The sequence below is a fragment of the Choloepus didactylus genome, chromosome 6 (assembly GCF_015220235.1).
Source record: "Choloepus didactylus isolate mChoDid1 chromosome 6, mChoDid1.pri, whole genome shotgun sequence".
NCBI lineage: Eukaryota > Metazoa > Chordata > Mammalia > Pilosa > Megalonychidae > Choloepus > Choloepus didactylus.
This window is the reverse complement of record NC_051312.1, coordinates 79901568-79915079: the sequence shown is the minus strand read 5'-3', so window position 1 is coordinate 79915079 and position 13512 is coordinate 79901568. Positions and strand designations below refer to the sequence as shown.

The window sequence follows — 13512 nt, the reverse complement described above, 5'->3', positions numbered from 1 at the left end:
TGTTTTCTCACCGCTTAGTAATAATTCTCCCATTCCTTTTTTCCATTTAGAATAATTTGGCTCTCTGCTTTCACTTCCTTTTTCTGTATTATATCGAGTACAATTGAATATTCCACAAGTGAAGAAGTTATGAAGGATTTTATTTTTATCGGTAAAACCATCTCATATAGAATATACCAATTTCCTTGGACAAAATAGTAGCTATAGGCAATTCTTGCTTTAAATAGCATTTTATTTTTTTTGCAACATTTATAACACTATGAACTCAATCTACTCTTTCCATAGCCCAGTGGAATATCAACCTGGATTCTTCATAGAAAACAAATATATGACCTTATCCCTAATCTGCTTGGTCTTTACTCCATAGACAATGGGGTTGAGTGCAGGTGGGATAACAATGCAAATGTCAGCAAAAATAATATGGAAACTGTGGGAGACATTGTGTCCAAACCTATGGGCAAGGATGGTGAAAAATCCTGGGATATAGAACATGAGGATGACACAGACATGGGAGCCACAGGTGCCAAGGGCTTTCTGGCGGGCCTCTCGAGAGGAGAGACGAAAGACAGCACAAAGGATGATGATATAGGAAATGACAATCAGAATGACATCTGAGAGGACTGTCATAACAGGAACACAAAAGCCATACCAGATGTTGATGGAGATATCGGCACAGGCCAGTCTGGCAACACCTATATGCTCACAGTATGTGTGGGGGATGATGTGTGTCCTGCAGAAAGGCAGGCGAGTCACCAGGAATACATCTGGGAGGATGATGCAAAAGCTTCGGAAGGAGATGGCCACAATAATCTTGATGATGGTCTTGGGGGTCAAGATGGTTGTATATCTCAAGGGAGAACAGATTGCCACATAGCGATCAAATGCCATGGACATCATGATGGCTGAGTCCAGAACAAAAGTGAAATGGAGAAAGAACATTTGTGTAAGACACCCAGCAAAGGAGATTTCTCGAGCCCCAAGCCAAAAGATACTGAGTGCTTTTGGCATCCCGGCTGTGGACAAGATGAGATCAGTCATGGCCAGCATGGAGAGAAAGAAGAACATGGGTTCGTGCAGGCTGTGCTCCACTGCAATGAGGTAGAGAAGGATGCAGTTTCCCACAAGAGCCACAATGTAGATGGCACAGAAGGGAATCCCAATCCACATATGGAACTGCTCCAAGCCTGGGATCCCCACCAGAATGAAAGAACCTGAGTTGTAACTGCTCAGGTTGAAAATGATCATTGCAAACAGGGAAGGCACAAGGTCCAGGCCCTGAGGACAGAGAGTGATAAAAGGTAGTTAGGGTCATGTGATGAGAGACTTAATTCCAACCACTCAACATTATTGACACCTAAAACAGGGTTATGATACAATTAATTAAAGCAGGATACATCTGAGAGTGAAAAAAAATTGAGATGAATAATGACAGCAGGCAACAGATGTAAAGCAGGATCATGATGAATGGTTACTCTACATAAAGAGAACCTCTTCTCTCTTCTGACCAACCCCCTGGTCTTCACTGAAACGTCAGGAAGCCTTCCAGACTGTCTACAATTACCTTTCCATTACAGTCTCCCCTGATACAACGTAACGGATTACTGGACATGTTTTTGCATGGGTTGATTGATTATAATTTGTGTGCCTTTATGATCATCATTCTTGAAGACTGGCTTACTCTGCTGTTGTGGAATATGCATCTCTGACCCAGGGCAACTACTCCTTCCTTTCAAGGCTACTAGATGACTGTGGCTTTATAGTTGTGAGCTCAATGCTCCTTTTACCACCCAAAATTGAATTCCATTCAACAAACCCTTACTGAATTCCTATACTACTTTTGGTACCACTTTTAACTCAAACACAAATTACAAAAGTCTTCAATAGCTGAGCATCATGTGTCCTTCTTTCAAGGAGACAACTTCCCGCAGCCTATATTAGAGGTTTGTAACATCCTAACACCTTTGATTTAGTACCATTACTGGTCAATATTTCTGTCCAAAATACCTTAGTTTTCCTGAACAAATATCCTAGAAAGCCATTGTATTCCAAGATACATATCTCTCTCAAATACCAACAAATTTAACAATTACAAATTAGACATATTCTGATTCATGCTTCCATTCTCTTGTACATTTTATGCTCAGATATTTTACCTAAATATAATCTTACATGAAACTAAACTCACCACACTGATTTTACTCCCTCACATGCACACAGCACATGCATACATGCATAAACACACATATAGACACGGCATGCGCAGTAGGCAAAGAACACAAGGAGGATATAAAAGATTTCATGATGGATTCGGGAAGTGTCACATGCTGTGTAAATTCCCATAACCTTACTTGGAATTTTCTCCTTTAAATAATAGTTCCTATAATCTATTTTCTAGTAATTCCTTATGGTGCATACACAGAAAGTTATTTTTACTCTACATATAGCCATACAGTAAGGAAAGGAAGTCCTAGCTTCATTCTAAGATGAGGCGTTGATAGCTATATCCTTCAGATTCTTAACTTTACAAGGCCAGCAATCATCTTCAAACATGCACCTAACCCCTATTTACTTCTTTCGTAGGTAAGAATCCAGCTCAAAATGCCTTCTATCTTTAAGACAAAGGCTGAGTTTCTCCTCTTTCTTCCATGTGACATATGAAAAAAACAAGATATTTTTCTTTTGCAATCTTCCCATATCTATAATTAAAAGCAATTTTCTTCTACTGACAGAAGCCCTCCTCTAGAATGTCTTCATAGATCACATCTTTGAGGTTCTGGGGACACAGTCAACAGTTCAGACAGCTTTTTGTAGACCAGCCTCCACATCTGCTAGATGTTCGTCTTCTCCAGCCCAGGCACCGTCACCACAATTCTCTTCTCCAGTGAGGAGCCCAGGCTTAGAGACCTGCTTAGGCTGCTCAGCCTTCATCTGAAAGCCCCTTCCTGTGCTAGTCACACTCAACAATACATGGTGTCAGTTTCCTTTAAAATATGTTTTAAGTCACAACTTCCAGGCTTGTATGAGGAGATCCTTTATTCATACATGCAGTGAAGGGGGGAGTCCTTCTCTGGGATTTATATTTCCATGCAAAACAGATGTTTATACATTATCCAAAAGCATTCACAACCACACACTTTGGCATGCATGCAGACAGTTCACTCCCAGCTCTGTCCTTCTGCAATCAACAAATCCACAATGTGGGACAAACTACAAGACACTCAGTCTGATCGTTCTAAAAAGACATTAAAATATAGGAGAGTGTCAGGAAAGGAAATACCTTTCTAGATTAAAATAAACCAAAAAGAACACAAAACCAAATGAAATATGGTTCTTGATTGGATTTTGTTTACAAAAAAACAAGTATAGAAGAGAATTACAAAATAACTGGGGAGATTTAAAGATTAACTTAGCAATAGAAGATATGAAGGAATTAGTGTTAATTTTATGGGATGTGATGAAGTATTATGGCAGATATACACATATACACACATTCAGACACACACAGGTTATCCATGGAGTGAAAGAATAATTTATGAATGCAGAGGGCCTCCTCTGGAGCCAGAAATACAGGCACCTTAATTCTAGCTCCACGATGTACTGGCTGTGAAAACCCGGACAAATTCTTGACCTATCGGACCCTCAGCTTCTTCATTGATGAAAAGGGCACATTACCCCAAGGTTCTTATAGCTGTTATTAGTACAAAATAAGAGAAAACCAAAATTAATCTTTAGTGCAGTGCCTGGAACATAGCAAGATGTAATAACTGCTACTTCTTGTTATTAGATTATATTTTATATCATCACTATAATCATTAGTAGTGAGATGACACGGTGAAGAAGAGAACACACAGGCAGGCATAGATGAATGAAAACAAACAAAAGCACCGCTGGGCATATATACATATACACCTATTTATTCCTACTGTTAAACACTAGCCCTGGTCATTCTTGACCCAGTTGTGTAACTGTCCATCTCTTCTGTTCTTTTGGTGTCCATTCAAAGGAGCATATACCCAAGTACTGGAGACCATGACTTCATCAAAGAAAATGCAGTTGCTCAAGAAAGGAAGTTATTCTGCCTAGGCCACTGCAACTAGGAAATGAGGTACTAATCTTTCCAATCAGTACCTGTTTCTCTCCAAATCCTCTTCCTAATAAAACTCACCTACACTACACCTGATGGTACTTACCTACAATTCAGGATACATCTAAAGGGAAGGAAGTCAGATCGTGTTGATTGACAAACAGCACATTTGTAAAAGGGACAGACACACCAACCAAAGAAAGGAGGGGAAAGGAAGGGACTGTCAGAGAGGGTGATTCTGTGTCCCCATTTATATTTTCAGGTCTTTGCTCAAGGTGAGCAAGAGGTGGGTAGTTAGAGCCCTGGGGGTCCCTGAGGGCCTGTCTCTTCACCCTCAAGGGAAGAAGTAGTTTCTATTAACCCTTCCCATGCCCATGTAAGTGGTTCATTTATATGTGTCCTGATGTTCCTGTGAGTGTTTGTACAAATCTCTGTGTATCCATATGGACACACCTATCAGAACAATTAGGCAAAACCCATACCCTCACTAACTAGATAAACAACTTTGGGCAAATTACCTAATGTCCATAAAAATGTGATGATATTTTTACCTGCTTCTCAGTAATATCTTAAGAATTGACAAGTTAAGTTAGAGGGTGCCTGTAAAAATCTTGATCATAGTTTAGTTCATATTTTCCATGTGTAATCCATTTCCACTTAAAGCATAACAGCCTAGAGGACCTACTAAAACAAAGGTATGTGGCCTGTTCCAAAGCATTGTAATAATCTCTTTCAGAGTGGGGCCCCAGAATCCGCACTTAAAATCTCTACACTGGATTGCTGCGGCCCAAAGCACATGGGGCAAACATTGGCAAAAAGAAAGAGAGAAACAAACCCCTCTAAACTAATTATTGGAGTCTTCAATACACCCCTTTCACAATGGATAGAACATCAGGAGGTAAGAAAATTCCTTCCTGGTTTCTCATGTTTCTTAGAATATTAAACAAACTCTATGATATGATCTAGAATCTTCAGCCTTCTGAAAGCTCACAGTTTGCTCTTCCCCCTACATAAACTCTCTCTGCAACAGCACGTCCTCCAATTCCTTTAATGCATGGAGTGTTTTTTAAAAACACTGTTTCTTTTCCTAGATCATGGCCTCCCCACTCCCTTCAATGACTCGCCTCTTAAAGAAAAAGTAATTTCTTTCAGGAAGGCACACCTAATTTCCTCTGATGGATTCCCCCGAGAGCAATTTGTTTGTTTTGTTTGTTTATCTCACTTGTCTGTATGTCTGTCATAAATATAACACAATCTGTAGTTACATGTTCATTTACATCTTTTCATGATTCCACCTGCCTCCTTCCCTGCCACCTCCCTCACTAGACTAAAACTCCATGAGGGAAAGGGCCATGTCTGTTTTGTTCCCCATGGAACAGAGAGTACTTACCACAATGTTTAGGATGCAAAAAATGTCTGTCAAGTATTTGGTAACCATTGTTGAATAATGAATGATTATATTGCTGGATTTCACTCAGTACTCTGAACACTAGGGTGAAAGCAGACTTGAAGAGATTAGCATCTTATTGGCTTCCCCAATAGAATGTTTTGTTTTTATTGAACAGAAATGTAGGGGTTTCCCCTGGTTTAAGCTGAGGCATAAGGGACTCAAGAATCCCATAACAATATATAGTCTATAAAAACATGGTTAATTACATCATTCAGTGCCATTTTTAAAAGCATCTCTGAAAAGATCTCTTTCTGTTTTTCACATCAGGAACACCTTTCCTTCTCTGAACAACTGATTGGCTTCTAATTTATAGCATCATGAACTTTACCTCTTCAAATAGAGTATGACATAGATCAGAACTGAATCCCTGGCCCATATGCAATAAAAGAATAGGGATTCATGGTAGTGGAAAGTACATTAGCCTATTTTTTTCTTAAATTAAAAGCAAGTGATGAGTGATGTCATCAACTTGGTATTGTAAACAACTATTGAAAACTCCTCTCCAGAGACTTTATGAGAAATAGGACAATTCTGATTTGTTTGAAACTCTAGAGGAGGTTATAGACTGGAGAAGTACCCTGCAGCTGCTGAATTGAAGAAAGAGAAGAAATATCAGGTCAGTGTCTTCTGTCCCAAACCAGCCAGCCCTCTCCCCTCCCCTTCTTTTGGTCTCTGTGTGGGAAAGTCACAGAATCAGCAGACAGGAACCCTCCCACCAGGGACAAGGATTTTAAAATCTCTCACAGCACTGAGTCATACCTCCACTGTTTGAAGACTCAGGGTCAGGGGAGGACATTTCTAGGACCAGGTCAGTGAGGGACAAAGAGACTGAGAAAAGGTGGACAGAGACTGCATTTCCAGCCCTGGGTCTGAAATTCCTTACTATACCCTTGAGGGAAGCAGCAGTCAGCATCCATTTCCTTGCCTTGGGGAGGACTGGAGTACTGGGTCAGCTGACGGTGTACTCATCTACAAGTGTATCCCCACTTCGAGCCAGATTGTGGCAGGCGAAGTGAAGGCATAGGAATCCTGCAGTTTCAACTCACCTGTATATACCCTGTGCTTGAAGGAAAAGCAGCCTGTGAGGAAGATTAACCAACTGAACAGTGTCATCTGCTGGATAGTTGATAAAGTGCAAGGGAAACAGAGCACAACTGGAAGCCACACTGTAAAATCTACATTACCACACATGGTGAACTTGCCATGGTGCTCAGTGCCTACCAACCATCCCTGTGGCAGGCCATGGTGGGTGCCTGATGTTGGGGGTAGACTGGGGGACAGAGCCAATCTGTGAAAGAAAGAAAGAAAGAAAGAAAGAAAGAAAGAAAGAAAGAAAGAAAGAGATCAAAGAAAACCAACAAGAAAACCCAAGGCAAAAGAGAAAAAATAACTTCCAGAATAAACTAATCAAGAAAGTCAGATGCCTAAACAGCAAATAATCATGAACCACGTGAGGAAACACAAAGCTATGGCCAATCAAAGGAACAAACTAACACCTCAACTAAGATGCAAGAGTTGAAACAACTAATTAAAGATGTTCAAACAAATCTTCTAAATCAAATCAATGAGTTGAAAGAAAATGTGACAAAAGAGTTGAAGGATATAAAGAAGACATTGGGTGATCATAAGGAAGAATTTGTAAACTTGAAAAAACAAATGGTAGAAAATATGGGAATGAAAGGGACAATAGAAAAGATGAAAAACACAATGGAGGCATACAATAGCAGACTCAGAAAGGCAGAAGAAAGGATTTCTGAACTAGAGGACAAAGCATCTGAAATCTTACACACACAGATGGGAAAACAATGGAAAAATATAAGCAGGGGCTCAGGAATATTAATGACAATATAAAGCAAATGAATATACATGTTATGGGTGTCCCAGTACGTGAAGAGAAAGGAAAAAGGGCAGAAAGAATAATAGAGGAAATAATCAATGAAAATGTACCAACTCTTATGAAAGAAATAATATTACAGGTCCAAGAAGCACAGCATACCACAAACAGCATTAATCCAAATAGACCCCCTCCAAGACACATACTAATTGGATTATGAAATGTCAATGACAAAGAGAGAATTGTGAAAGCAGAAAGAGAAAAGCAATCCATCACATACAAGGAAAATTCAATATGATTAAATGTGGATTTCTCAGTAGAAACCAGGGAGGCAAAAAGGTGGTTATATGATATATTCAAGATACTGAAAGAGAAAATTTGCCAACTGAGATTCCTATATCCAGCAAAATTGTCCTTCAAAAATGAGGGAAAGTTTAAAATATTTACAGATAAACAGACACAGAGAGTTTGGGAATGGGAGAACTCCTCTACAAGAAATACTAAAGAGAGTGATGTAGACAGATAGGAAATGACAGGAGAAAGAGGTTTGGAGAAGAGTTTAGAAATGAAGACACCAAGAGATAGTAAGAGGGTAAAGATCAGGCATTTGATGCTGATTGAGTACAGATTGTTCAACAGGATTGATTGTATAGATCCAGAAGTCAATGGCACAATCTTGGGTGACGGTAGCACAATATTGTAAGGACACTGAAAAAAGATGACTGTGAGTAGGGTTGAAAGAGGAAGGTTAGGGGCATGTAGGACATCAGACAAAAGACAGATGATAAATACCGCGATGGTATAAATTAATGAAACGTATTATGGTCAATGATTGGGATCAGTGTACATGTAGAAGAAAGTTTTTGCATGAGGAAGAACAAATGAATATCAACTTTGTGAGGTGTTGAAAATGGGATGGCATAGGGGAAAAAAATACAACCAATGCACACTAGAGTCTATAGTTAAGCGGAACATTGTAATATTCTTCCATTAATCGTAAAAAGGCAATATACCAAAGATAGATGTCTACAAGTGGGGGATATAAGGGAGGGGTATGGGATTCTTGGCATTGGTGGTGTTGTCTGACATTTTATTGTATTTTATTTTAATTTTATTTTTTCTTTTGTTGCTCTTTAGTTGTCATTTCTTTCTTTCTTTTTTTTTCTCCTCTCCCTCTTACTTTGTGGAAGAAATAGGAATGTCTTTATATAGATAGTGGTGGTAAATTAATAACTATGTGATTAGCCCAGGAACCTTTCACTGTTCACTTAGAAAGGAAAGTATGGCATGTGAATAAAACTGTTTAAAAATAAACAAAGGGATAAAAGTGATGGAGAAAATGTGGAGTAAGGGATATACCTAATCACCATTTGTGGAGAAGTAAAATGGTAATATATATATTACCAAATATATATATCTCCAAATTTTGAGTGCTGAGCTCTTTGTGTATAACATGGAAAAATATGGAAATGTTGGATTTCCCCACCTGGGTTATTACTGATACCCTCATAAACGTTGAGGACTAATAATATAGTAGGCCAAGCCTGTGATCTTGGGGCTTGCACTTATGAAGGTTGTTACTGCAACAGAGAGGATAAGCCTACTTATAATTGTGCCTAAGAGTCACCCCCAGAGAACATCACCATTGCTCAGATGTGACCATTCTCTCTCTAAGCCCACTCAGCAGGTGAACACACTGCCCTCCCCCATATGTGAGACATGAAACACAGGGATGTAAACCTCCCTGGCAACATAGGACATGACTACTGGGATGAGCATGGGCCTGACACTGTGGGATGGAGAAAAACTTCTTTACCAAGAGGGGGAAGCAAAATGAAACAAAATAAAGTTTCAGTGGTTGAGAGATTTCAAATGGAGTCAAGAGGTCACTCTGGAGGGCATTTTTATGTGCTATATTAGTTTTTAGTGTGTTGGAATAGCAAAAAGGAAATACCTGAAACTGTCAGACTACAACCTAGTAGCCTTGATTCTTGAAGATGATTGCATAACTATGTAGCTTACATGGTGTGACTATGATTGTGAAAACCTTTTGGATCACAGTCCCTTTATCCAGTGTATGAAGAGAGGAGTGGAAAAATGGGGACAAAAACTAAATGAAAAATAGGGTAGGATGAGAGAGATGGAATGCTTTGGGTGTGCTTTTTTATTTTTATTTTTATTCTTATTTTTATTCTTTTTTGAGTAAGGAAAATGTTTAAAAATTGATTGCAATGATGAATGCACAACGATATGATGGCTCTGTGAACATTTGATTGTACACCATGGATGATTGTGTACTATGTGACTATATCTCAATAAAACTGAATTTAAAAAAAAATAATTCTAAAAACTGGAATTACATGAAAGACCATCATCACTATGGTAACTTTAAAAAATCCCCCTCAAATCAAGGAAAAAAAGAACAGAAAGATTGTAAAAAAAAAAAAACTAAATTAAATATTGTTATCACTGTTTTCCTTTTTCTCTACTTTTTCTATTACTTTTACTTCTGATATTTTTATTTATGGTATTCAAAAACTTTAATTTTGGAAATTTATTATGTGCCTTCTGTCACTCAGAAAGATACAGAATATAAATTCAAACCTGAGCCTCTGTGTCCAAAGGCATATCTTTCCTATGAACTGTACATAAGAGTTACTGTAGAAATATAAATCCAGGGACATGTGCATGGGGTGGGAGAGCAGACTAGAGGTAGAGAGACATGTAGAACTCTGGTATTTTGATTCAAGTTGAAAGAGATGGGTGTTTGGACTTATGTGGTAAGACACGAGGAGTGGAGTACACTGGATTTGTGAATCCAAGAGGTTCTTTAGAAAGAAGCAATATGTTTTGAGAACATATTAGATATGAGGCAAAATTAGATAGCACCTGTCATTGACACCTGGCAAATACCTAAAACTAATTATTCATTGTTTGAATAAGAGAATGATTCACTCTAACCAAATTGGGCATATTGGATTTAAAATTATCATGACACAAAGGTAAAGATTTTTAGCGTAGGACTTCATCTCTATTGAGATGAACAAGAAGGAAAGATTTGGGACCATGACTGCTTTAACTTATTGAATCTCAAATACAATTCTCAGCCTACATATCCTTTTTCATCTTTTCGTTGGAGAAAGGAATTTAACCTTACTTCTTTTTTTCTGACTTGAAGAGGACTTCTGCCACTCACATGTAACTTAGCTTTCTCAAGATTGAGTGAAAAATGAGTTTGGGGTTTCTTTATTGCTTTCTTCCTCTGTCCAAAATAAACACCTGAACCCTTAATTGCATATATTCATGATTGTATCCCTAAATTTATTTTATAAACATTTTTTTGAATTTTTTATTGTGATTGTTCATATACCATACAATTATCCAAAGATCCAAAGTATATAATCAATTTCCCATGGTACCATCATACAGCTGTGCATCCATCACCACAATTATTTTTTGTCAACTTTTAGAAAATTTTCATTACTCCAAAAAAGAAATAAAAACAAAAAAGGAAACTCAAATCCTCCCATATCCCCAACCATCCCCCCCTCCATTGTTGACTCATAGTATTGGTATAGTACATATGTTAATGTTGATGAAAGAACATTAAAATACTAATAATTGTAGTATATAGTTTGCAATAGGTATATTTTTGCCTATATGCCCTTCCATTATTAACTTCTAGTCATACATTTGTTCTAGTTCATGAAAGAGATTTCTAATATTTGTACAGTTAATCATGGACATTACCTACCACAGCATTCACTGTTTTATACATTCCCATCTTTTAATCTCCAACTTTCCTTCTGGTGACATATGTGACTGAGTTTCCTCTTTCCATCCCATTTGTGCACCATTCAGCACTGTTAGTTATTGTCACCATGTGCTACTGTCACCTCTGTTCATTTCCAAACATTTAAGTTCACCCTAGTTGAACATTCTGCTCATAATAAGCAACTGCTCCCCGTTCTTTAGCCTCATTCTATATCCTGGTAACTTCTATTTCATATCTATGAGTTTACATTATTATAATTAGTTCATATCAGTGAGACCCTGCAATATTTGTCCTTATGTGTCTGACTTATTTCACTCAATATACTGCCCTCAAGTTTTTGTCATCAACCCATTTTTTAAGACTGTTTTGTTCACACACCATACATTCCATTCTAAGTAAACAATCAATGGTTCCCAGTATAGCTACATATTTATGTGTTCACCACCTTCACCACTAGCTATATAAGGACATCGCCATTTCTTCCACAAAGCAGGAGGAAGAGTCAAGAAGGTAGAGATACAAAAGAAAAAGAAAAAGAGAGAGAGAAAAAAAACATGTCAGCGAAGAAGCAGCAAAAGGAAAGATAGCTTTAAACTAAAGTAAAGAATCAGACAAAATTACTAATTCCAAGAGTGCCACACCCTTTCCATAAGCCCCCCCTCTTATATACATTTAGCCTTGGTATATTGCCTTTGTTACATTAAAGGAAACATAATACAATGTTTCTGTTAATTATAGTCTCCAGTTTGCATTGATTGCATTTTCCCCCAGTACCTCCCTATTTTTAACACCTTGTGAGGTTGATATTCATTTGTTCTCCCTCATGAAAACAAATATTTGTACATTTTATCACAGTTGTTGAACACTCTAGATTTCACTGACTTTTATAGTCCCAGTCTTTATCTTTTCTCTTTCTTTCTGGTGTCCCAGATCCTAACCAGACCTGAGAGCCTGGGAGTAAACAGCCACAGGCCACGCCTCTTTACTCCAGTCAGGAGTGACAGGCTGCCAGGTCCACCTGCTGGGTAGAAAAGCACAGTGGCTTAAGGCCTCACACAGTGTGTCAGTCCTCTAAGACACACCCTCAGGGAAATCAGATACTGAATATTTCTTCCTTCTGGGACCTGAGCCTGTTCTGGTCTGGGAAAACCTGAGTGGGTTAAGCAAGGAAACCAGATGCCTAGACAACAGAAAACTACAAACTACACTAGAGAAAAACAAAGCTATTGCCCAGTCAAAGGAGCAAACTTACATTTCAAGTGAGATACAGGAATTGAAACAACTAATACTAAATCAATTCAAAAAGTTTAGGGACGATATGGCAAAAGAGATGAAACATGTAGTGAAAACACTGGGTGTACATAAGGTAGAAATTGAAAGTTCAGAAAAACAATTGGCAGAATCTATGGAAATGAAGGGCACAACACAAGAGATGAAAGACACAATGGAAACATCCAACAGCAGATCTCAAGAAGCAGAAGAAAACACTCAGGAACTGGAGAAAAAGACACATGAAAGCCTATACAGATTCATAGGGAAAAGAATGAAAAAACATGAGCAACAGCTCAGGCAATTGAATGACAACATTAAATGCATGAATGTACATGTCATGGGTGTTGCAGAAGGGAAAAGGGGCAGAAGCAACAATAGAGAAAATAATCAATGAAAATTTCCCATCTCTTATAAAAGACATAAAATTACGGATCCAAGACGTGCAGCATACCCCAAACAGAATAGATATGAATAGACCTATGCCAAGAAATTTCATAATCAGATTATCAAATGTCAAAGAAAAAGAGAGAATCCTGAAAGCAGCAAGAGAAAAGTGATCCATCACGTACAAAGGAAGCTTGATAAGACTATACGCAGATTTCTCAGCAGAAACTATGGAGGCAAGAAGGAAGTGGTGTGGTATATTTAAGATACTGCAAGAGAAAAACTGCCAACCAAAAATCCTATATCTGGCAAAACTGTCCCTCAAATATGAGGGAGAGTTCAAAATATTCTCTGACAAATAGGCAATGACAGAGTTTGTGAACAAGATACCTGCTCTACAGGAAATATTAAAGGGGCACTACAGACAAATAGGAAAAAGACAGGAGGGAGAAGTTTGGAACACAATTTTGGGTGATAGTAGCACAGCAATGTAAGTACACTGAGCAAAGATGACTATGACTATGGTTGAAAGAGGAAGGTCTGGTTCTGAATGTAAGGCAGGTAGTAGACCTGGGCACAAATTCTTTCCCCTTAGGGAAGTACACCCCCAGGGAGTTTTCATTTGCATATAAATAGGTTCTTTGTCTCTCTGATTCTGCTGTCTCCACCCTTGTCTGTGTCAGAACACTGGGAGCTGAAAATGCTGAGGCTTT

General features: G+C 38.3%; 1 protein-coding gene across 1 annotated transcript; it reads right to left on the bottom strand.

The window, feature by feature from the left end:
* Positions 1 to 297: 297 nt before the first annotated feature.
* Positions 298 to 1257, bottom strand: LOC119537049 (olfactory receptor 52H1-like). The gene has a single exon (XM_037839671.1). The coding sequence runs from the start codon at positions 1243 to 1245 to the stop codon at positions 298 to 300; it is 948 nt and encodes a 315-aa protein (XP_037695599.1). The 5' UTR covers positions 1246 to 1257.
* Between the last annotated feature and the right edge of the window lie 12255 nt (positions 1258 to 13512).

What these genes read in the sequence shown, in the direction of transcription:
- LOC119537049 (XM_037839671.1), bottom strand. Translation starts at nt 1,245, where the DNA reads ATGATCATTTTCAACCTGAGCAGTTACAACTCAGGTTCTTTCATTCTG.